Source organism: Cheilinus undulatus, linkage group 14 (genome assembly GCF_018320785.1).
Source record: "Cheilinus undulatus linkage group 14, ASM1832078v1, whole genome shotgun sequence".
NCBI lineage: Eukaryota > Metazoa > Chordata > Actinopteri > Labriformes > Labridae > Cheilinus > Cheilinus undulatus.
Window position 1 is genome coordinate 47,777,798 of NC_054878.1, and position 24,291 is coordinate 47,802,088.

Here is a 24,291-nt window from a genome sequence, read left to right on the forward strand (position 1 = left end):
TGACAAAAAGGATTCGTTTTACCGTGTCCTTTGGGAAACCGCAGAGAAATTACAATTGGAGGTCTGATATGAGTTTTGTGCAGCTCGGGGCCTACAATCAGGGTTTCATCTTCATCTGAATACACTAGGGGAATGTTATATTTTCATGAGCCAAAGACTGAGAAAGTTGTAATGTTCACTGGATTAAAGTGCTCTCCACTTCTCCTCTCCACTGAATTGGCTTCATATCCAGTATATTTTAGACCGTTGGCTCTATTAACGGCAGTTTTTATTTTCTTGTTGTGCTTGACTTCTAACTGCCGCTCCATATTGTGATGCCATGAGAGGTTTAAGTCTCATTCCTCCATTCAGCCTCTTATTTTAGAGTCATGTCTTTAATGCCTGATGTAAGCATCAGGGCTCACTGGAGACGCCTCTACGCACAGTCTGACCTCTAAAACTCATCAGCTGATTGGCTGTGAGGGCCGGGACTTCAGCAGTGATCCTCCAATCATGGATGGACACCAAAATCTGGCATCCTAGGGCCAAGCCCATTCATGCCAGCTGTCACAGCCAACCACGCCCAGCATCTTCTTTATTTTACAACCCCAATTCCAAAAAAGTTGAGACGCCGTGTGGAATTTAGATAGCAGAAGTCAATGATTGTCAAACCTCATAAACCCATTTATTATCCATGATAGAGCTGTTGAAACTGAAACATTTTACCATTTCAGGAGAAATATGAGCTTGCTATGACTTTGATGGCAGCAAGACATCTCAAAAAAGTAGGGACCGGGTGAAAAAAGGCTGAAACAGTAAGTGGTACTCTTGAAAATCAGCTGTAGGAGCTTTTTACAGATAATCAGCTTAATTATCAACAGGTCAGTAACATGACTGAGTATAAAAGGAGCATTTTAGAGAGGCAGAGTCTCTCAGGAGTAAAGATGGACAGAGAAAAACCTGAGTCTAAAAAGTGGAACAATTTTAAAAAACTATTATCATAATATCCTCAAAAGGGGCTTTAAAAACAGGCATGATTCTGCACTGAAATCATCGTCTGTCAACACAGTTGGCCGGTCCATCCACCAATGACAGTTAAAGCTGGATCATGGAGAGAAGAAGCCATATGTGAACAGGATCCAGAAACGCCGCCGTCTTCTCTGGACCAAAGCTCATTTAACATGGACTGAGGAAACATGGAAAACTGTTCTGTGGTCAGAGGAAAGCACAGACGCCGTGTCCTGTGGACTAAAGAGGAGAGGGAGCATCCAGCTTGTTCTCCTGGCTCAGGTCTAGAGCCTGCATCTCTGATGGTATGGGGTTGCATTAGTGCCTATGGCGTGGGCAGCTCTAACATCTGGAAAGTGTCCTAGTCCTGTAGAATATAAATACAAGCTGCTCCTGATTTTTATGAAAGAACGTCAAACGACTGATGAAGACTGGGGACTCTTGCAGTCACTTGATGACAGTTTCGGTCTCTGCAGTGAAAATGGTTCATTTACACTGAATGATAATTAGCAGCTCTGCCTGCTATGAATGGTCTGAAAATTGTCCCTATGATCCGAGCGTTCAGAGCCCAATAAGACGCCAGACAAGGCCTCAAATGACGCCTCATCATTCACGTCTGCGGGGGTCCTAACCAGCAAGGGAAGTTGATGTGTCAGAGGGGAGGGGTTTCAGAGTCATGGCTGAGTAAACAAAGAAAGGATGAACGACGGGGAGAGAAAAGGGCCAGAAAGTTTGATGTAGAAGAGCAGAACACAGGGAGGACAAATGATGAGCTGAAAAGCTGCTATGAGTCAGCTTTGAGGTGGTTTTTATATTTGAAAGGGACAATTCCTTTGAATGGCTTTAATTCTGTAGATCAATATAAGCTCAGATAAACTCATTTTATTTTGTGTTTCAGTTTAAGCCAGGAGTCATCAAGTCCATCTGCATAAGGACCAGATTTAGTCTCAACAGAAACTCTGGGGGCCGGATTTTCAAATACACAGAAATTAAATGAACATTTTGGTCTGATTGAAATATTATTGCAGTAGTATTTGTATTTCCCTTTAAACTACAGGACATTTTTAGTCATTACCAGTGAGATCTATCCCTGTTATCTAGAATGCAGCAGGCCTGACAACACGATTGCCTGGACCCCTGAAAAACACAAAGAATGGGCCCTCCCTAATTGTCATTTAGCACCAATATTAACCCATTTTGACACTTTTAACCCATTTTGATACTTTTAATCCCTTTTTGCCTCTTTAACCCAATTTTTGCAGAATTTTAACCCCTTTTAAACCACGTTTCCTGCATGTTTTATCCCCTTTGAGCCACTCTTTTATCAATTTTTGCCACTTTTTAACCCCTTTTATTACATTTTTCAACAATTTTTGCAACTTTAAAACAATTTTTCCCACTTTTAACCCATTGTTGATGGTTTTTGCCCCTTTTTGCCTCATTAACCCAATTCTTTAAAGATTTTAACCCCCTTAAACCACTTTTTCTGCATGTTTTATCCCCTTTATGCCACTCTATTATCAATTTTTGCCACTTTTCTGCAATTTTTGCCACTTTTTAACCTCTTTTCTTTACTTTCTTGCACTATTTTTTGTCATTTGTGACCAATTTTTGATACCTTTTCCCCTTTTTTCCTCCTTTACCATTTTTGACATGTTTTAACCTCTTTTCACAACTTTTTTGCCGATTTTTGCAACACTTCTGCCAACCTTTACCATTTTTTAAATTTTGACTAATTTTGACAGTTAAATTTTGTATAAACAGATCAAATGGTTAGTCATACTAAAACTATTTTAATGTTAATTGGGATGGAACAGCTGCAGATATTTAAAGCAAAAGGATACTCTTAAAATCTCCTTTTCCTCCTTTTCTGAATTTAATGATCTTTCGGGGGCCGGACAGGAAGCTTTGGGGGCCTGATGTGGCCCCTGGGCTGCCAGTTGATGGTCAGTGGTTTGAGCTTTTCACAAGAGTTAAACCAAAACCTTGCAGTTTTGGCAGTAGTTTTCGTCCATCCATTTTCTTCTGCTTTTCTTGGGTCGGGTCGTGGTGGCAGCAGGCTAAGTCAACCCAGACATCTCTTCAGCTCCTCCTGTGGGATTCTGAGGCGTTCCCAGGTCAGATGAGATATATAATCCCTCCAGTGAGGTCTGGGTCTACCCCGGAAGACCTCCTCAAGAAGGCGACCAGTAGGCATCCTGATCAGATGCCTGAACCACCTCAGCGGGCTCCTTTCGGCACAAAGGAGCAGCGGCTCTTAGTCAAGATCCTTCTGGATGTCCGAGCTCCTTACCCTGTCTCTAAGGCTGAGCCCGGCTACCCTCCTGAGGAATCTCATTTCAATCGCTTGAACCCCTGATCTTATTCTTTTGGTCATTAGCCAGAGTTCATGATTATAGGTGAGGGTTGGAATGAAGATCGACCGGTAAATTAAGATTTTTGCCTTCAGGCTCAGCTCCCTCTTCACCACGATGGTACCATAGATGCTGCACTGATACGCCGTCGATCTCGTGGCCCCTTCTACCCTTACTCGTTAAAAAAGACCTCGAGGTACTTGAACTCCTTCACTTGGGGCAAAGACACTGTCCCATGCTGAATGGAGGTTGTATTCCCCTGTGCATTAGATGTTTGTAGATTGACTGCAGAATTAGGATATTTTGACTAATATAAATGGAGGTTACTCATATACTCCAGGGTTGTATGTACATTTTTTCACCTACCTGCTACTTTGGATTAAAAAAACCTACCAGCCAGTTTATTTTAAAGGTCACATATTGGGCAAAAATCACATGTTCAGACTTTTCTTACTAAAATATGTCCCCTCATGATGTCATGTACGGAGTTAGCCCCGCCCCCAGGTTCAATTGGCCCTCCCTGCCAGGAAGAAAGTTCCTCCTTCCTCTCCTGATCAGGACAGCCACATCCACTTCCTGAGATGGGTGGAGTCAGGGGCGGAGTCAGACAGCTCATTAAGAAACAGCTCGTTCTGAGCAGGGCTGAAACAGAGGGGTTTTAGATGCGCAAACATGAAATACTGGAGGGTTTTTTTTTTCAGCAACAAACTTCACAGCCATGTTTTGGGGACCTCTGAGACTAATTTAAACATGTCTTAAAAGGGTCAAATATGGCTGTTTTCCTCCCATCAATCCAAATCTGCAGGTAAAAATAACCATACCTAACATTCTCTTCCGTCTCTCTGCAGGTATGGTGTCGGTGTTGGACCTGATGCAGGGCGGCTTCCCCTCCAGAGCTCCCTTCCATGAACTCTACAACATGTACCAGCAGTACATGCCTCCTAAACTCTGCCGCCTCGACCCGCGACTGTTCTGCAAGGTCAGTCCCTGCTGGCTCTGTTCACAGCTATTATTTTCATTCCAGTACAACTGCTGTTTCATTTTTATCAGCATCCTTCCTCTTTGTGTTGTAGGCTTTATTCAAAGCTCTGGGACTGAACGAGAACGACTACAAGTTCGGCCTCACCAGAGTGTTTTTCCGACCCGGGAAGGTGAGACTTTCTGAATATCTGCTTTATTCCCCTCTGGCAGCAGCTAATAGTGCTATTGTTCCCCCTCTGACAGACAATAGATTCAGAGGAGGAGCACATTAGTCATTTTGGCTGCAGAGGTGAGTGGAGATGAGGTTTTTTTTTCTTTTGAATGAACCTGAGCCAACAGATGGGGTTTTATTTCACCAACAGATGCACAATTCATCACATTTCAGCTGGACATGTGGTTTCAGGGGGGCTCTGTAAAAATGCCTACGTTTGTTGTAGAGGTCCTCAGGACACGCTGCGCGGGACAAACTGTGAGCCTGACAGTGTAGATTTAGCTCCATAGAATAGATAAATACCGCCGTCCTTTGTTGGCTGAACTCGGACTCTTTCATTACTCTTTACGTCCCGGCGGAGGCTTCAGGTTTCTAATGTTTGTTCTGCAGGCAGATATGCCCTTAAAAAGAAATATAACATCATATGGTGGGTAAATAGTTGTTTAAAGCCTAGGAGGAGATGCAGCTCATTCAGAAAGTATCCAGACCCTTCACCCAGTTCTGAGCTGAAGCACCTTTGGCAGCAATCGCAGCCTCCAGTCTTTGTGAATATGAGGCAACAGGCTGCACAAATCTTCTCAAGATTAGACAAGTTGGATCAGGGGCTATCTTCAGGTCTCTTCAGAGATGTTGGATAGGGTTCAGGTCAGCGTTCTGGGCCCCACTCCTGTCCTGGCAGTGGTCCTAGGGTCATTGCCATGTTAGAAGGTGGACCTTCAGCCCAGTCTGAGATCCTGCGCTCTGTGGAACAGTTTTACATCAAGGACATCTCTGCTCCATTCAGCTTTTCCCTCAACCCTGAGCAGTCTCCCAGGCCAGGGGTTTTCAAAGTGTGAGGTGGGCCTCCCCTGCGGGGGCGCCACAGAGCTTCAGGGGAGGCGTGGAACCATAAACTTGAAAAAAGTAGATTTCCTTTGCGAACTTCTGCTGTGCACTGAGCAAAATGGATAGACTTACAGTTACTATAGGGACTATGCTATAGAGCAGTGTTACTCAACCCTCAACCAAAGAGCAAAACTGTTGAAAAATACCTTTGCAAAAGCCACAATCTAAGAGGTGAAAAGTTGCAAAAACAGCTTGAAGTAGCAATAAAAATAAGTTAACAGGGGCAAAATGGTCAAAAAGCAGCAAGGAATGGGTGAAAAGGGGCGAAAATGGGGAGAAAAAGTGGGAAAATGATCAGAAAGTAGCAGAAATGGGTGAGAAGTGACAAAAAAATGAGTAGAAAGAGACTAAAATGGGCAAAAAGCAGTCAAGGGTGCAAAAAGTGGGCAAAAAAGAGGAAACAACTGGTATTTAGTGGCAGAAGGTAGCTGAAATGGTTTAAAAGTGACAAAAACATGATGAAAAATGGGATAAAAGTGGCAAAAAGAAATGGCTGAAATTGGCAAAAACTAGGAAAAAAATGGTATTTAATGACAAAAATGTAGGTTAAATGGGTGAAAAGTGGTGGAAAAAATGGTGAGAAAGGGGCAAAAATGGGCTAAAAGTAGCAAAAAAATGGGGAAAAAGTTGCAAAAAAGTGGGAGAAAAAGTGGTATCTAATGGCAAAAGGTAGCTTAAGTGGGTGAAAAGTGGCAAAGGGAAGGTGAAAAAGGGCAAAGATGGGATAAAGTTGCAAAACGAAGTTGCAAAAATGTGCGATGAAAGATGAAACGCAAAAAATGGTAAAAAAAAAAAAAAAAAAGGGAAAAAATTGGGAAACGGGCAAAAAACATTGCAAAAATGAGCAAAAAAACTGGGGAAAAAAGATATTTAATGATGAAAGGTAGCTTAAATGGGCAAAAAGATGAAAAAGGGCAAAATTGGGATAAAAGTGGAAAAAAATGGGGGAAAGTGGCAAAAAGAAGTTGTAAAATGGCCAAAAAAATATGAAAAAGGGGTATTTAATGGCAGTATAACTGAATAAGAGGGAAAGGCAGATGCTTAAGGACATTTGCAAACCAAAATATTCAAAATATAGTAATGTTAAAAATGTTTAAAGATTAGACATAAATGGTTGAAATGTTGTTGTTGTTGTTGTTTTTTTCTCACCAATTTGAATCCTTTTTGTGGGTGGGGGTCCACCAAATTAATAATTTCTTCTTAGGGGAGGCTCAGTCTCCCACACTTTGAAAACCTCTGTCCCAGGCCCTGCTGCTGAGAAGCACCCCGACAGCATGACGCTGCCACCACCATGTGTCACTGTTGGTACGATACTGAGCATGATTAGCTGTGAGGCCTTCTATAGAGAGGTGTGAGCCTTTAGAATCATGCCAAATTCATCAGTCTGTATAGTCTAGTAGATTGTACCTGTGGTGGTGAGCCTCGTGGGTGTCACGTTATGTTTTCAGAAATCAAACTTAGAGCTGATTCTACAGGCATCATGTAAATAAAGATGTGGACTCTGCTGTCATTATTGAAGCAGCAGACGTTCAAGGTTTGAAGTCAGACTGTTATAACAACAACAACAACAGTAGATGTCAGATGCAGGATCACAGCAGCAGAAGTGTTAGGAAGAATTCTGCAGCACCGCTATGATCTTTGACTTTGGTATTAAAGATGCATGAATAGAGGAGGGAACTGAACGCACCAGCTCAGATAAACACGCTGCGATGCTTCTGGACATGCAGAAAGCATACATGATATAAAAACAATGAAAGAAAGTGGTTGGGGTTTTATCAAATGCTTTAACTCTCCATCCACACATTTAATGAGTCAACACAGTGATCAGTCAGGATTGATAACTTCCAGTCTTGCTGTGAGGTTCATTAATGTTGAAGTAAAAATGGCTCAGATAGGTAGAGCTGTCATACAGGGCTGGACCCAGAAGAACATTCCCCCACAGATTTGTCAGGACCTCTGAGAAACTGGAGCACATGGACCGTCCTAAGTTGTGGTCTGTCGACATCAGTGCATGAGTGTTGGATCAGTAGCATTGGTGCTAGCATCCTGGCTAACCGCTCCCTTATTTTAGAGCTAAAAAGCATGTAAAGCTGTTATGGGGTTCAAATTACTTACTTATTCATGCCACTTTTAGACCCCTTTTCATCATTAGTTCCACCCGTTTGTACATGTTTTTAAAAATTGTAACCAATGTTTGACTCGTTTAATCAATTCTTGACACTTTTAAACAACTTTTGCTACTTTTTAGCTGCTTTTCACTACTTAAATGACTATTATTGCAAATTTTTTGCCACTTTTTAATTTATTTAATATGAACATAACAATTACATTGGAAAAAACCAGATGCATTGTTTTGGTTGTTATAGCACTAGTGCTAATTTTCAACACCTCTTCAACAGCTCTTTGTACTTTTAAACCATTTTTCAGAATTTTATGTCCTTTTTGAGACTTTTTGCTACTTTAAGTTCCAACTTTGCCACTTTTTGCACATTTTAGCCTCTGTGACCCATTGTTACCACTTTTTAACCGCTGTTCATCATTTTTTTCCAGCCTTTTTTTCTTTTTGCTACTTTCTGCACTTCTTAGCCCAGTTATTTCCACTGTTATCCCCTTTGTGCCAGTTTTAGCCCATTTTTTGCCACTTTTTAGCTGCTTTTCAGTACTCCAGATGACCATTATTGAGCTTTTTGATACTTTTAACCAACTCTTGCTACTTTTTAACCACTTTTCAGAATCTTGTATGCCCATTTTTTATGACTTTTGCTACTTTAAGTTCCAACTTTGCCACTTTTTGCAGATTTTAGCCACTGTGACCCCGTTGTTACCACTTTTTAACCACTTTTCATCATTTTTTCTGGCCATTTTTTTCCTCTTTTGCTTTTCTAATCCCATATTTGCCACTTTAAGCCCATTTTTGATACTTTTTAACCACATTTCTCTTCTTGTGAAGCCTTTTTTTGTGACTTTATTTGATACTTTCAATCCGATTTTGCCACTCTGTGACCAATTGTTGCCACTTTTTATACACTTCACATTTTTATCAGCCCATTTTTGCCTTTTTTACTACCTGCAGCCCAGTTTGCCTCTCTTTGAATACTTTTCCCCTTTTCCCATCAATTTCTGCCATTTTTTTTTCCAATTTTCATATTTTTTGCCTCTTTCACAATTGTTGAATACGTTTTCCTTAAAAAATATTTCAGATCCTTCTACTTCCTTTTCTAGCATCCTGACGTTTGTGCACATCAGCGTAGCCATGAAGTCTGACATTACATTCCAAATGGTTCATATCAATGTAAGCATTAAAGATAAAAAGCCCTTTTTTTTTTCAAGAAAATGGGTTAAGATTTTTAAAAAGGTTATATTGTACTACAGCATAAATAAATAAATAAATAAATAAATCAGAGTGGTTATTATTCAGGTTAAATATAAAATATGGTTATCACAGATTAACTTTAAAATGGACCATGATTTTGCTGACCTGGGCTGGGCCCCAGAAAGCTCTCCCTTTTACCCTCCCTTATGGGTGGCCTTGGGTTTAGGGACTAAAGCTGCCCCTCCTTCACGGGCCGATGCTTAGAGAGAGAAAGAAAACTACATAAATCACACCGGCCCCAAAGCACACCATCCCACAGGGAAAATATCTGGAACGCCAGATTGCCAGTCAAGCCCTGCCATCAAATGTAAATGGAAGAAGCTTTCTGACAGCAGATTTTAACATAAAAGCTGTGTTTTAGGTTATATTCTCTGTGAATTTCTGCTTTTTCAAATAAGGCTTTTGAGCACTTACGGCATTTATTTACTCTGCTAGCACCTATAAAAGCTGGTGCATTTCAGGGTTATAGGGCTCAGCGTCCTGAGCTCAAAAACGCCCTTGACATCAGCTGTTTTCACCGCCGCCCTAACAGAGTTAGTTGGAAATAGTTCAGTGTTCACACTCGTCAGTATCACTTTTCCCTCACGGACAAATCAGAACGAGATAAGGTGTGACTAATGGTACCAACTCTTCTCCTCTCCTCTCCTGTCTAGTTTGCAGAGTTTGATCAGATCATGAAGTCCGACCCCGATCACTTGGCTGAGCTGGTGAAGAAGGTCAACAAGTGGCTGATCCACAGCCGCTGGAAGAAGGTCCAGTGGTGCGCTCTGTCCGTCATCAAACGTAAGGAAAAATCACAAAAACCACAGATTCAGCACAACCATGGGAGCCACATTGGGAAAATTAGATCTAAAAACACATAAAACTGTCTTCAGAAGGGAGCAGAATGTTTGGGGGAGATGATTCAGGATCTCTCTGAGCTGTTAGACTCCAGAGAGTTTGATCATCACCAGCTGGCAGAGGAGGAGGAACGCTCTCATTATTCTCTGCAGTTAAAATACTAAAGAAGAACAAAAGTAGAAGTAGTGGTTTAACACATTTACTGGGGTTCAGATGACAACGGTCCCGGCTCTGACATGTCTGTGACGTAGAATAGCATCCCTCTGAGGGAAGTTTCCTTAGCCCGGGGTCAGATTAGAAGACAAATACAAGAAAATATTCCAACTAATGAACACTAACTTTGCTCACATGCATAAATCAGCTGTTTGGGATTTTCGCATTTTCCCCCTTCTTATAGTGAGCAGTGTATTCAAATATAAAACATTTATGCCGATTTTCTAACCAATCAAATAACAGCTGGTGTTGCTACTGTATGAGAAAAGAAGAAAACAGACAAACAAGAATTAGAAGAACAGATTAGGAATAGAATGGACTGAATGAGTTTGAATGAAAAGGTCTTATTAGGAAGCAATTTTCCATTTCTGTTCTGGTTGTCTGAGTGGTATCGATCAACGACTATTAGGTCAACAACTGCTAAGGCTCATGGGTAAAAGTCTCCAAGTCTCTGCTGATTCCATAGCTCAGGGGTGTCAAACTCAATCACAGCAGGGGCCAGATTCTGGATTCAGGTCTAACCTGAGGGCCAAACAGGGTCCCCTTTTTAACCAGAAACTGTCAACCTCATTTCACCAGAAATAAAACATTAAATAAAAACTTAGCATTGATGATAAACAATTTTGACATTTAAAGAGTTAAAAAGATAAGTTTAAAGGCTCACAATCTGAGAAAAGTAAATTTATTAGTTCAAAAAAGTCGAAACACTAAAGTGATATTAAAAGATAATGTTTTTTTCAGTTTCAAATGTAATAGAAAGAAAGTCAAGAAAGTAAAAATCACGAGTTTAAAAGTTAAAAATATGAAATAAAATTTGTTATTATGAAATTACAAGTCAAATGTGATTCAAAATTATCAGTTGTGAGTCGAAAAGGTCAAACTATTGGATTATAAAGTCAAAGCTTTGAGTTGAAAATATGAGACAAAATACCAACCAATTCGTTAAAAAGGTCCAAATATCACTTAAAAATTAGAATTATGAATCTTAAAGCTCAAAATATAAGAAGTCAAAATTATGAGTTAAAATGCTTTAAGTACAAAATAAAAAGTATCAATCCTAAGTTTGAGTCCTCACTGTGAGATGCGAATTCATTTTCCCACGTTCCTGACTTATTATCTAAATATTTTTACTCCTTACTTTCTCAGATTTTAACAAGGATATCTTAAATCAGTGTTGCTCAACCCTGCTCAACCAAAGAGCCAAATTGTTGAAAAATACATTTGCAAGAGCCACAATCTAAGTGGTGAAAAGTGGCAGTTAAAATAAGTTAAAGGTGGCAAAAATGGTCAAAAAGCGTCAAAAACTGGGAGAAACATGGCAACAAAAGGGCAGAATGTGGCAAAATGGGTGGGAGGTGACCAAAAAATAAGTGAAAGCTGGCAAAAAACTGTCAAAAGTGGCAAAAATCTAAAAAAAAGTAAGAAAATGGGTAAAAAGGTGGCATTTAATTGAAAAATGCAGCTTAAATGGGTGAAAAGTGGCAATAAAGGGGGAAAAAAAAGGTGCAAAAAATTGCAACAAGCGGAATAAAAGTGTCAAAAAGAAGTGACAAAAATGGGGATAACATTTCAAATGAAGACATAAAAGAGCCATCCCAGCCCTCATGAACAGGTTAGCTACCAACCTGACCACTACACACCCTATAACCACAGTTGATGCCCTGGCCAATCACTACAACACAGCACTATCCCTCAGCCTGGATTCTCTCGCCCCTCTGAAGACTCGCTCAGTCTCCTTTACCCACCCAGCCCCCTGGTACACTGCTGAACTCCGCTTCATGAAGGCTTCTGGCCGACAGCTGGAGAGACTTTCTAAAACATCTGGCCTCACCGTCCATCTGGAGGCCTATAAAGAGCATGTGCGCTCCTACAAAGAAGCTCTCTCCAGAGCAAAGTCCAGCTACTACTCATCCCTCATCAGTGACCAGCAAAACCATCCCCGGATGCTCTTCTCCACAATAAATCGCCTTCTCCGCCCCATTGACAACCTTCATCCCCCAGCCAACTTCGACCGCTGCGCTAGGCACCTGCAGTTTTTCCAGGATAAAGTTGCCTCCATCCAGCAGCAACTTTCATCTGGACCTCCACCTCAGGATTTCACTTCACACCAGGACACCGCTCCTCTGCCTCACTGCCGTCTTTCCTGCTTCACACCCGTGGACACTCTCCAAATGGCCGAATGGGTCAAGAAGGCCAAGGCATCCACCTGCTCCCTCGACCCCATGCCCACACCACTGGTGAAAGCATCTCTGTCTGTTCTGTGCCCCATCATGGTAGACATCATCAGCACCTCATTATCATCTGGAATTGTCCCCTCATCCTTCAAAACTGCCTCAGTAACCCCCATCATCAAGAAGCCTGGGTCAGACCCGGAGGTCCTCTCCAACTATCGACCGATCTCCAACCTTCCCTTCATCAGCAAAATTCTCGTAAAAGCAGTCGCTGCCCAACTCCAGCAACACATGTCCAACCATGAGCTCCATGAACCTCTTCAATCAGGATTTCGCACTCACCACAGCACTGAGACCGCCCTTATCAAAATAACCAATGACCTCCTCACAGCTGCAGATTCTGGACACATCAGCCTCCTCATTCTCCTTGACCTAACCGCTGCCTTCGACACAATATCCCACACCATCCTCCTCCACCGCCTGTCTCACCATCTTGGCATCACTGGTACAGCTCTCTCCTGGTTTCACTCATATCTCTCACAAAGAAAACAGTTTGTTACCATCGGCACCTCTCACTCATCCCCCGCCCCAGTTAACCAGGGCGTGCCTCAAGGCTCTGTTCTTGGACCTCTCCTCTTCACCGTCTACATGCTTCCCCTTGGACAGATTATTCACAAACATGGTCTCAGCTTCCACTCTTATGCAGATGACACCCAACTCTATCTCAGCACCAAACCATCCACTCAGCTCCCTCCCCACTCCCTGGTAAACTGCCTCCACGACATCAAAGCCTGGATGACCTCTAACCAACTCAAACTCAACAGCAATAAAACAGAGCTCATGGTGGTGGCCCCGAAAGTGCTGCTGCAGAAGGTTGGAGATCTCATGCTCGATGTGGACGGGACCTCCATCTGTCCGTCCTCCGAGGTCCGAAACTTGGGCGTCATCCTGGACTCCACCCTCTCCTTCCAGTCCCACATAAAGTCTGTCATCAAATCTGCCTTCTATCATCTCAAGAACATCTCCAGACTCTGACCATCACTCCTTGATTCTGTGGCTGAAACACTCATTCATGCTTTCATAACCTCCCGCCTGGACTACTGTAATGGAGTCCTGTCTGGAGTGTCCCAGCAAAACCCTGGACAGGTTTCAGTACGTCCAAAACTCTGCAGCTAGAGTTCTCACCCGCACTAGACCCTGGCAACACATCACTCCGACCCTCATCCACCTCCACTGGCTCCCTATCAAGTCCCGTATCAACTACAGAGTCCTCCTCCTCACATACAAATCTCTCCATGCTCTGGCTCCCCAGTACCTTTCTGATCTCCTCCATCCATACACACCATCCCGCAACCTTCCATCTTCAGACACCGGCCTACTGTCCATGCCCAAAACCAAACTCCGAACCTATGGAGACAGAGCCTTCAGTGCTGCAGCTCCCACCCTCTGGAACACTCTTCCTGCAGACATTCGTAGCGCTCCATCTCTGGACATTTTCAAAAATGTCTCAAGCACCACCTGTTCACCACAGCCTACAGTCTTCACTAAACCACCCCTTACACTCATCCTACCCCTCACATAGTTTGTCCATGTCTATGTGTTCCTGTAAGGCGTCCTTGGGTTTCTTGAAAGGTGCAATATAAATTCAAGATATTATTATTATTATTATTATTATTATTATTATTATTATTATTATAAATGGGTTTCCATGGCAACACCTGCATGCAAGCCTCGCATCACCAAGTCCAACGCCAAGCATCAGATGGTCTGATGGACACTGGACTGTGGAGAAGAAGATTGTCCTCCAGGATTCATTTTACTCTCTACCTTAAGAAGCCTTCCAGGGCTGGCTGCTGAGAAGCACCCCCACAGCATGATGCTGCCACCACCGTGCTCCACAGTGGGGATGGTGTGTTCGTGGGTTAGGGTAGGCTCATCAGACCAAAGAACTTTCTCCCTCTTGACCATGGAGTCTCCCACAGTCCTTCTGGTGAACTCTAGTCCAGATTGAATCTTCAGCAGTGTCTTTCTCTTTGCCACTCTCCCATAAAGCTCTGACTGGTGAAGAACCCGGCCAACAGTTGTTGTCTGCAGAGTCTCTCCATCTCAGCTGCTAAAGCTTGGAACTCCTTCAGAGTAGTCATAGGTGTCTTGGTGTCCTCTCTCACTAGTCTCCTTCTTGCACGCCCACTCAGTCTGTGAGGACGGTCTGATCTAGGCAGATTTACACATGTGAAATATTCCCTCATTTCTTCATGATGGATTTAACTGAACTCTGGGGGATGTTCAGAGACTTGGAGATGTTTTTGTTCCATCCCCTGACTTAGACTTTTCAATGTTTTCTCTGAGTGTTCTTTTGTCTTCGTGGTGTAATGGTAGCCATGAATACTGATCGACACAGGTGTCTATTCCTGGAGCATCTCAGTTTATGCGACAAGGATAGATGAGGTTTGTATCCTGGATTAGTATAAGTCTCATCAGCTGTTTCAGGAGTTTAGAATAAGTGAACAAACTTGGCTGATGTAAATAAATGAGCTGTCATCCCTCTGAGAGTCCTGCATTAATGTTCCTCATTTCATCTGCAGCTCTCTCACGTTAATGCAGTTTACTTTCTGTTACGTGTGCAGAAATTCTTGATTTTTTATTTGTGATTTGATTTCACCCTTCTGTGAGGCCGCAGCAGCATGGATTTTTCTCTTCTGTCGATCTAGTGAAGCGAGTTTGAATTGAATTGAAGAGAAAAAAAACGGGTGAGAGCCGCAGAGATGAAGAGTGAAAGATAAATAGAGACAGAGATCGATATTATCGGCCCTGGCTGCCAAATTCATTTCATCTTGTTGTGACTTGAGAATATTTCATTTCTCCTCCATCAGTAACATGAAGTGAATTAAAGACTTTCATTAGGTCCAGATAAGGTGGAGAGACAGCGCTGAGCCGGCCTCCTATTCTACTGCTGATGGAACGTTTGAATCCACTGGGGTTTATTTTTATGGGACATTATGATACACTTCTGTTCAGGCCCTGCCAATAAAACACATCTTCTATATAATCGATAAAGAGAATGAAGAGAGAGAGATAAAATAAACTGAGACAGAAAAGAGAGGCTAATGGAGGCGGATAAAAGCACTGATAGAGTCAGATGCTAAGAGACGGAGAGAGAGAGAGAGAGCAAAGTTAATGAACACAATAAAACAGGAGTGGGTTAACAGCCAGCATTTCAAAGGTAAAAAAGACAAAAATGCTAATTAGAGAAAACAAAATATTTCATGAAGGGTTTTTCTCTCAGTGTGCTGATTGATCGTTTGTATTGATTAGCCTTTAGCAGCTGTGAGCTGAACACTGATGCCTCCACGTTCACACAAGTCAGTAACCTGACACGCCACACGGGTTTGTTTCACACATCAGTGTGGAAAACCTCCCACAGACGGTATTAGGGAAAGGGCAGATTCTTTGGATGAACTTTCTGTCCATCACATCTCTACGGGCCAATCAGAGCAACAAAACACGTGACGGACTTTTGGCGAATCCGGTCGGGAGAAGAGCAAAAACATTGTTTCTGAAAACAACTCACTGCTGTTCTTTGTTCTTCTTTTAACAAAGAAATGTTGTCAAGTTCTCATAAAACTGGCACTTTAGCAGCATCCACGCTAATCTCTTCCACCATAATTGCACCAGCCTCTTGTTGCTTGCATCACAACTCAGCCGTGCACAAAAGTACTGCCCCCCGATGCTGATTGGTCCTGCCACCTTTCTTACAGGGCCCAGTCTGTTCAGATGGGAGCTATCTCCACTTTATAAAACAAGTCAACTCTTTGGGCGCCAGTTTTTTCAAGAAAATATTCAATTGTGATATCAAGATTTTAAAAGGCTGTAGCTTGGAAGTGGTTAGAGATAGAGGCATACTGTAAATGAGAAAAATCTTCAGTATGACCCAAAGTTTGTGGTGGGAGTAAATTCACTCATCTAATTTGCATATTCTGACGTCACCAGGCACCCCCCACCACGTTAGCCCCTACCTCTGCTGTGGTTTTTTTATTCCCGCTCCCTCCGTCAATATTCTTTGTTTTGACCACCCCTGCAACCCCCACCATGTCCCCACCACGGCCCCAGTTAGGAAAAGCATCGGCTTCGGTATGTGCTGCTGGTGGACTCTCATGGTGCACGGAGTCACAGTGGCTCTGACACACCACTGGTCTCGTCCTCACTGGATGATTGAACGTCATCGTCACAGGGGTGAATATTCCACTATTCCTCCTGGCATTGTGAGTATTCTTGCTACAGTTTGCTCTCTTTCCCTCTTTTACGCTCCAACTACAACCACTTCTACCACTTCCTCGTCTCCTCGACCGGTGGTGCGTCTTCAAACTCTCTCTCTCCAAAACTTTGAATAGAAACACACCCAAAGAGTTAATGTTCGCTGAAAGGATGTGTGGTTTTTAATTTTGTGGCTTTTTACCTTAAAAGTTGAGATTCCTCGTCAGTGGCGCTGTCTGCGACCCTCTGACCTCTTTGACCCTTTGACCCTTTGCTGTTGCTGCAGGAAGAGATGTAATGTTGATACAGTGATGATTTACAATCGGGGGTCCATGCATTGTGTTGTATTTTAGAAAGAACCGGATATTCTACACCTTTGACTTCCTGTTTGAAATTTTCTGATGGACTGAAATTGCATGCTTTGGCAGAGGCCGGCGCTAAAAATAGACCTGCGGTGTATTGCCAAGGAAGCAGAGCCAAATGGTGCTTCAGGGACGCGCCAGTGTCAGACTGGAGCACGGGCAGTGGAACTGCTCTGATTGGCTGAGTTGAAAGTGTGTGGCTGTATGCAAAAATTGTGTTAATCACAGGTTGAGTTGCACTTAATTATTCATGCACTCTGTTGAATTTCCACAGAGAGCTCACAGAAACTCATGCAATCAGAAGAAAAACAAACATGGAGGACAATCAAAATCTTTGGCTAGCTTCAGCAAATACAGCATTCATGGTGCGGCTACGACTCCACAAGCCAGTCTTCTTCTTTAATACTGACTCAGCTCAGGGCTCAGTTATGTTGATTTTTCGCTGCCATGTTTGCGAGTTGTAAAAGTATGCACCATCCAGTCGGTGGCGCTACCCGGTCTGTCCGTTTCCCATTGGCTGATGGCTGTTCTGTTGGAGGAAACCTGGTCCAGAGTTGTAATGATATCAGGGAGGCTCAGTAAAATAATCATCTTGACCCCTCATTCTTTGGGATTATTTAGAAGAATAATCAGTGGCAACAAGTCTTTAATTAGGCCACTCACTCTGGTCATTTTAGGGGGCAGTAGCACCAAAATCAGACCAGACAGAATGAAACGGGCAAAACAGGGAGACCAAGAAAAACAGCTGGATCTAGAAAAGACACAAAGAAAGAGAGACATGTGGAAATAGACAAAGAGAAAAAACACAAGGCATTGACAAGAGACAGAAGGACAGGGACGGGAAAAAGAGGCAGACATAAAGGAGACAAAGACAATAAGAAAAAGAGAACAAGGACAGAAAAGGAGGATAGACTGGCAAAGACAAAGACAGATGGAGACACTGAATACAGACGGGGAAGAAAGAGAGAGCGAGAGACAAAGTAACCCCAGACAGATGAGAGAGAAACTAGCAGAGACAAAAGAGTGATTAAGACGGATCAGTCAGACAATAAAAGACAGAGAGAGAGAGAGAGCAGGAGTGATAGCGGTGAGTGACAGAACCCTCCTCGGTGTGTGCAGACATAAATAAAGAGAGCAGACAGATATACGACTCCTGCAGGAGTTCACTCTCTCATCATGATCAGTCCGTCTCTCTGCTGCAGAGCCACACACCACGGTTGTGGATGTTTTACTCTACGCCGTCCACAAGGCCTCATGGGAGTTCTACTGGCAGCTCTGTGTGCATTCTGATCAATATTGTGTTTGCATGATTGGATTTCCAACATGGCTGCCTGGACAAAATGTACCGTGAGTGTTGGATCAGTGGAGGAGAGCCAAGTTCTTGTTGGAGTCTGTGAACTCTGATTCATATAGAACGGGTCGGCCACTGAGGCTGAATTTGTGCACCGTTTCTTCTCAGATGTAATTCACCAATAACACAAGCCTCTGAGAAGTCGTGGTGCTGTGCCAGTTTGCCCTTGTTTTGTGTGTGATTGAAGAGAGAAGCTATCTGCACCTTTTTTCTGCACAGAGCTGAGCTCTCACGCTGACTGAGCTCTCAGAAAGATAGAGAAGTGTGGGGAAAAACAACACAAGCATTTTACTCAGCTGTTGCAGATTGTCTCCACACATGTGGATGGAGAGCCAAGCCTCTGGACTAATGAACAATCAAGTCAAAGTCGTTTTTATAAACTTAATTTTAAAGTCATACAAAGGTGGATCGTTCCTGATCACTGGAAAGTTTGTGCATAGCATCCCTCTTGTTCTTTAGCACTAAAGTTCTCCTATTTGTGCAAAAAAAAGACGATTAAAATAGGACGTGTACATATGAAATGCAGTGGTGGGACCCTGAACGGCTTACAAGAGGATTCCACCTGACATTAGAACATTTGAGAGATCACCAAATACCAGCAAACTCAACAGTGGATCTAAACTGGTCAGGCTTCAGGACCCAGCACCTCCTCCTTAAGAGAAATCACAACCCAAATTAACAAAAAAAACCCTCATTTATTTCATGAATGTTAGTTAATCAGTATTCCTGGCTACCATTACACCATTAGGACAAAAGAACACTCCAAAAATGTTGATATTTAGACCATCTGTCCATACATCCATCTTCCGTTTATCTGAGGTCAGGTCGCAGGGGCAGCAGCTTAAGCAGGGAAGCCCAGACTTCCCTCTCCCTGGCCACTTCGTCCAGCTCTTCCCGGGAGATCCCAAGGCGTTCCCAGGCCAGCCGAGAGACATAGTCTCTCCAGTGTGTCCTGGGTCTTCCCCGGGGCCTCCTCACCAGGAATACCTCACCTGGGAGGCGTCTAGGAGGCATCCGGACCAGAGGAGCAGCGGCTCTACTCCGAGTCTCTCCCGGATGGCTGAGCTTCTCACCCTATCTCTAAGGGAGAGCCCAGACACCTTGCGGAAACAGATACTCGTCTGTATCTGCGAACTTGTTCTTTCGATCACTACCCACCACTCGTGACCATAGGTGAGGGTGGGAACGTAGATCGACCGGTAAATCAAGAGCTTCGCCTTTCGACTCAGCTCTTTTTCACCACGACAGACCGATGCAGAGACCGCATCACTGCCGACGCCGCACCGATCTGTCTGTCGACGCTGCCACCACCATGCTTCTCTGTTGGAAGGGTAGAGCAGGTGATGTTTCCACACGTAACGCTTAGAATCGAGGCCAGACTGTGAAATCTGGGTTTCATCAGACCAGAGAACCTTTGTTTTCTCCTTTCGTTTCTCGTTCAATGATCAAAAGAGATCGTTGAGATGTTGAACTCACCTGTTCTTCTTTGTAGCCCCCAGTCTGAGATAAACGTCTGCTTCAAGCTTCAAGGTTTGTTGTATTTTTATTAACCTCCTGACATTTTTCTCTCCTTGTAGTGAAGAACAAGATCTTGTACCGAGCCAGCGCCTGTATCACCATGCAGAAGACGGTCCGGATGTGGCTCTGCAGGAAGAAGCACAAACCTCGGTGGGTGCTTCTTGACTTGTGTTCCTCCTCTTTAGCTCTACCTTTCTGTTCATCTCCGTCTTTTCTACCCATGCTACTCTAATATTTGTTAAACATCCTCCTTTGTCCCTGCTGTCTTTTCATCCTTACCTCTTCTCTCTCTCAGACTTTCTTTTCCTTCATTTCTGTGCTTTTTTCTTCCTCTTTGTTTTTCTCACTCTTTGTTCCTTTGCTAACGACCTCACCTTTTAGTTCCCCCTCATTCTCTCTTCCTGCCTTCATTCCTTCCTCATTACACTCCCATCCTCCTTTGTTTCTTCCTTGCCTCCTCCAGTTCCTCCCTCGCTCCCTCTCCGTCATCTTTCTCCTCCTCTTCTGCTTCATTATCTGCCACTTTCACAGCTCGGTGCTGTCAGTCTGCCTACACAGCTCTGCTTATTACCTTCAATATTTGACGATAAACAACAGAGCCCTGGGAGGAGGGAGGAGGGTGGGAGGAAAGACGACGGTTTCTGTCCTCTGCTGGGGGGGGGGGTTGATTCTGCAGCTTAAAGGGGTGTTTCTCATGAGTTAGAGAGTGATTACAGGATGGAGGGCTGTTAATGAAGGGGGCGGAGCTTAGGTGGAGACGTGACTGATTCCAAATTATGCAAATATGATTCAAACAAACATTTTATTTCTAGTTTTTCTCCTGTCACTTTTCATCACAGGTGTGGTCTTTAGTTTATCAGGGAAACTACTGAAGCTACTAGTCTCAGGTCTCCTGTTAGATGAGGAAAAGAAAGATCTTTCTGCAGAACAGAAGCCTTAAAGAGTGCAGTATCCCTAAAGATTAGCAAGTGATTCAGGGATCAGACAGGATCTTTTAGATCAGGGGTTTTCAAAGTGTGTGAGAGTGAGCCTCCCCTAAGAGAAAATTATTCATTCGTTGGTCCCCCACCCACATAAACATTCAGATTTAAAAAAACAAACAAAAAACTTAACCTTATTTTCAAACATTTATGTCTAATTTTAAATACTTTTAACATTTTTATATCTTTGATATTTTGGTCTGCAAATGTCCTTAAACATCCATCTTTACCAGGTAATCAGTTATTTGGTTTCAGTAATGAATTTATTGCCAATACTACCTGATTATTCTGCTCTGATAATCCTTAAAGCAGCGTTACTCAACCAAAGAGCCAAACTGTTGAAAAATACCTCTGCAAGAGTCACAATCAAAGTGGTGGAAAGTGGCTAAAACAGCTTAAAGTAGCAATAAACATTAGTTAGAGATGGCAAAAATGGTCAAAAAGCAGCAAAAGATGGGTGAAAATTGGCAAAAATGGGGATGAAAAGTGAATAAAGATGGCTGAGAAGTGGCAAAAAAAAACAGGCGGCAAAAAATGCTCCAAAGGAGGCAAAAACAAGGCAAAAAAAGAGTAAAAAAAAAAGGGTTAAAATTGGAAAAGGTTGCAAAAAGAAGTGGTAAAAAGGGGCAAAAAGTAACCTTTGTTGTATTTAATGATATTTAATGACAAAAGGATGCTTTAATGGGCAAAAAATCACAAAAAATCAGTGAAAAAAAGGGGCAAAAAAGTTTCCCTTTTTTAAGGTTTTCTGGGGGAATAATATTTAAAATGAAGACATCAAAGAGCCACTAATAATCACACGCCAGGTATCACTGCCTTAAAGTTACTATAAGTCTATTCATTTTCTCCACGCACAGCAGAATCACTTTTTTTTCTGGTTTATGGTTCCACGCCTTCCCTGAAGTTCTGTGGCGCCCCCTAGAGGAGGCCCACCTCACACTTTGACAACTGCTGGTTTAGGTAAAGGCGTTTTAAGGAAAGATTCTGTAAGGCAAATTCATCGTATTCCGGGAGCAGCTGTGAAAAATCCACTTATGAGTAGCAGACAAGACTCTGGCGTCCCAAGAACCTCTGTATCAGGATCCTCCAGAGGCTTGCTGATGTGTGTCTTTCAGCCACCTTGAACCAACGGCTGGCTCAGAAATATATGAAGACTAACTTGCAGCGGTTTTCTTCACTGATGAATGCCATGCTACACCGGATGGCCCAGATGGGTGGAGTTCTGGATGGTTGGTGGATGGCCAGGACAGTACAGGAGGTGACTCCATAGGGCTTTTTATGAATGAACCGTCTCATTCAAACTTCTTTTTTTTTATACGCCTTAAGTTCGTCTTCAAAACTAAATAACTCTTCTTCTGAAATCAGCTGTGTCCATACTGTGCTTTATTCACTGAATTTTTTCTAACCATCTCTATTTGAGGATTACAGCGATTTGACCACACTGGGTCTCAACATGAGCTAGAACTAGCTCTGGCTGAATTCAAACAAAACCAAATAAATAAAGCAATAAATAAGGAAAATCAGAGGACCGAGGATGGATCCTTGTGGGACACCACTCCTTCACTTCCTGTAAATGGTAGATAAGTAGTTTCTGTAGCTCTGTAGTTTAGCCTCTCCAATACCATAGCAAGTTTTTTTATCACTATTATAATTGACCATGTCAGCAGCTTTAGATAGCTCAGTGAAGACCCCAAAGTAAATTCATTATTTTCCAAAGCTTCAAGAAACACATCATGCCTCGATCCAAAGAAACTCAAGAACAAATGACAAACAGCATGATTAAAATCCATCAGTCTGGAAAGGTTACTAAGCCATTTTCAAGGCTTTGGGACTCCAGCGAACCACGGACAGAGCCATTATCCACAAATGGAGAAAACTGTGAACAGTGATGAACCTCCCCAGGAGTGGTCGGCCAACCAAAATGACTCCAAGAGTGCAAAGATGACTCATCCAGAACCCAGAACCACATCCAAAGACCTGCAGACCTCACTGACCTCAGTTAAGGTCAGAGTTCATGACTCATCCATCAGAAAGAGACTGGGCAACAATGGCATCATGGGAGAGTTCCAAAGCCAAAACCAGTGCTGACAAAAAAGAACACAAAGGTTCATCTCACATTTGACTAAAAACATCCTGATGCTCCCCAAGACTTTTGGAGAAATATTCTGTGGCAGTCCCATCTTTGACCTTGTTTACTCTTAAAAAAGTTTCATTTAAGACTGTTATATTAACGTCTGCATGCACAGTCTCCTATCTCTGTGGTCTTACTGACGGTTTCGTGTTTGTGCTGTAGGATCGACGGGTTAGTGAAGGTGCGTAACCTGAAGAAGAGGATGGACCGCTTTAACGAGGTGGTGGCTGGGCTGAAGGAGGGCAAACAGGAGATGAGCAAACAGATCACGGACCTGGAAGCCGCCATCGATGCCCTGATGGTCAAAATCAAGGTGGGTGAGACAGACTGTTTACTTTCTCTGACTACACAGCCTCCATTTTAAAAAGTGAGTACAAATCTGAAAATCCCCAGTGAATCATCACACATTTAAGCCTGAAAGTCTCCTTATTTCATTAAAGCACTTGTTTCCTCCTTTCTCTGAGAATGTGGTTTATGTAGTATAATCAGGATTCCTGAGGGTCACCTCTTTCTGGAAAATTCTGAATAAACCTGGAAGAATCTCCTCTGTTTATCATCTGTGTGTTTTTCCATCTTCTCTTAAATCTAGACTGGAGTTTAGATCCGTTGGTGTTCCAAAAAGTTCTGTAGTGACATTAAAACCTCATCTAAATCCTGGACTGTTTGGATAAAGCCTGATTTATGCTGAGAAAACACGCTCAAAATCAAGAGCACGGGTGTCAAACTCAAGGCCCAGGGGCTAAATGCGGCCCACGGTGCAGTTTTACCCGGCCTGCAAGATCATTTCATATTTTAATTAGAAGTTGCTCACCCGAATGAGGTCCATCTAGTATAAAAATGTAAATTCAACCTTGAAGATTAAAAAAAAACACTCTTGTTAAGTCATAAAAATCTGAAAAAGTAGAGAGTAGACATAGGAATGAGGGAAAGAAATTAATCTGTTTTCTTTTCATATTTTCATTTTGCATCCCAAGATAATGACCTAAACTTAGGATTTTGACTTTTTATTTCATATTTTGACCTTTTAAATTCATTATTTTGACATTGTCTCTCATATTGTGACCTTTTAAACTCCTGATCTAAAATCTTATCTCATATTTTGACCTTTAAGAGTCACAATTTTGAATATCATCTGCTATTTTGACTTTTTAAACTCTTGATTTTGTATTTTATCTCATATCTTGACCTTTAAACTCATGATTTTAACTCTCTATCTCATGTATTTAAAAAACTTGTTTTGACCTTCAATTTTGTATTTGGACTTATAAAGTTGACTTTTTATCTCAGATTTTTTGATGCTATGATAATTAATTATTTTGACTTTTTATTTCATATTTTGACCTTTTAAATTCATAATTTTGACCTTTTCTCTCATATTGTGACCTTTAAGATTTACAATTTTTAATTTTGAATCATATTGTGACCTTTTAAACAGCTAACTTTTGCATTTAATCCCACATTTTCACTTTCAAAACTCCTGATCTAGAATCTTGTCTCATATTTTGGCCTTTAAGAGTCAAAATTTTAAATTTTATCTTCTATTATAACCTTTTAAACTCTTGATTTTGTATTTCATCTAATATTTTGACCTTTAAGAGTCACAATTTCAAATGTTATCTTCTATTTTAAACTTTTAAACTTTTGATTTTTTATTTTATCCCATATTTTGACCTTTAAACT

General features: G+C 42.2%; 1 protein-coding gene across 1 annotated transcript in view; it reads left to right on the plus strand.

The window, feature by feature from the left end:
- The window catches only part of myo6a (myosin VIa), a 232,260-nt gene that overhangs the window by 151,372 nt on the left and 56,597 nt on the right, over positions 1-24,291 (plus strand). The window contains exons 21-25 of the mRNA XM_041805103.1: positions 4,190-4,320; positions 4,415-4,492; positions 9,445-9,574; positions 19,560-19,650; positions 22,774-22,924. Coding sequence (XP_041661037.1) covers positions 4,190-4,320; positions 4,415-4,492; positions 9,445-9,574; positions 19,560-19,650; positions 22,774-22,924 — 581 coding nt within the window. The remainder of the gene's footprint in view (positions 1-4,189; positions 4,321-4,414; positions 4,493-9,444; positions 9,575-19,559; positions 19,651-22,773; positions 22,925-24,291) is intronic.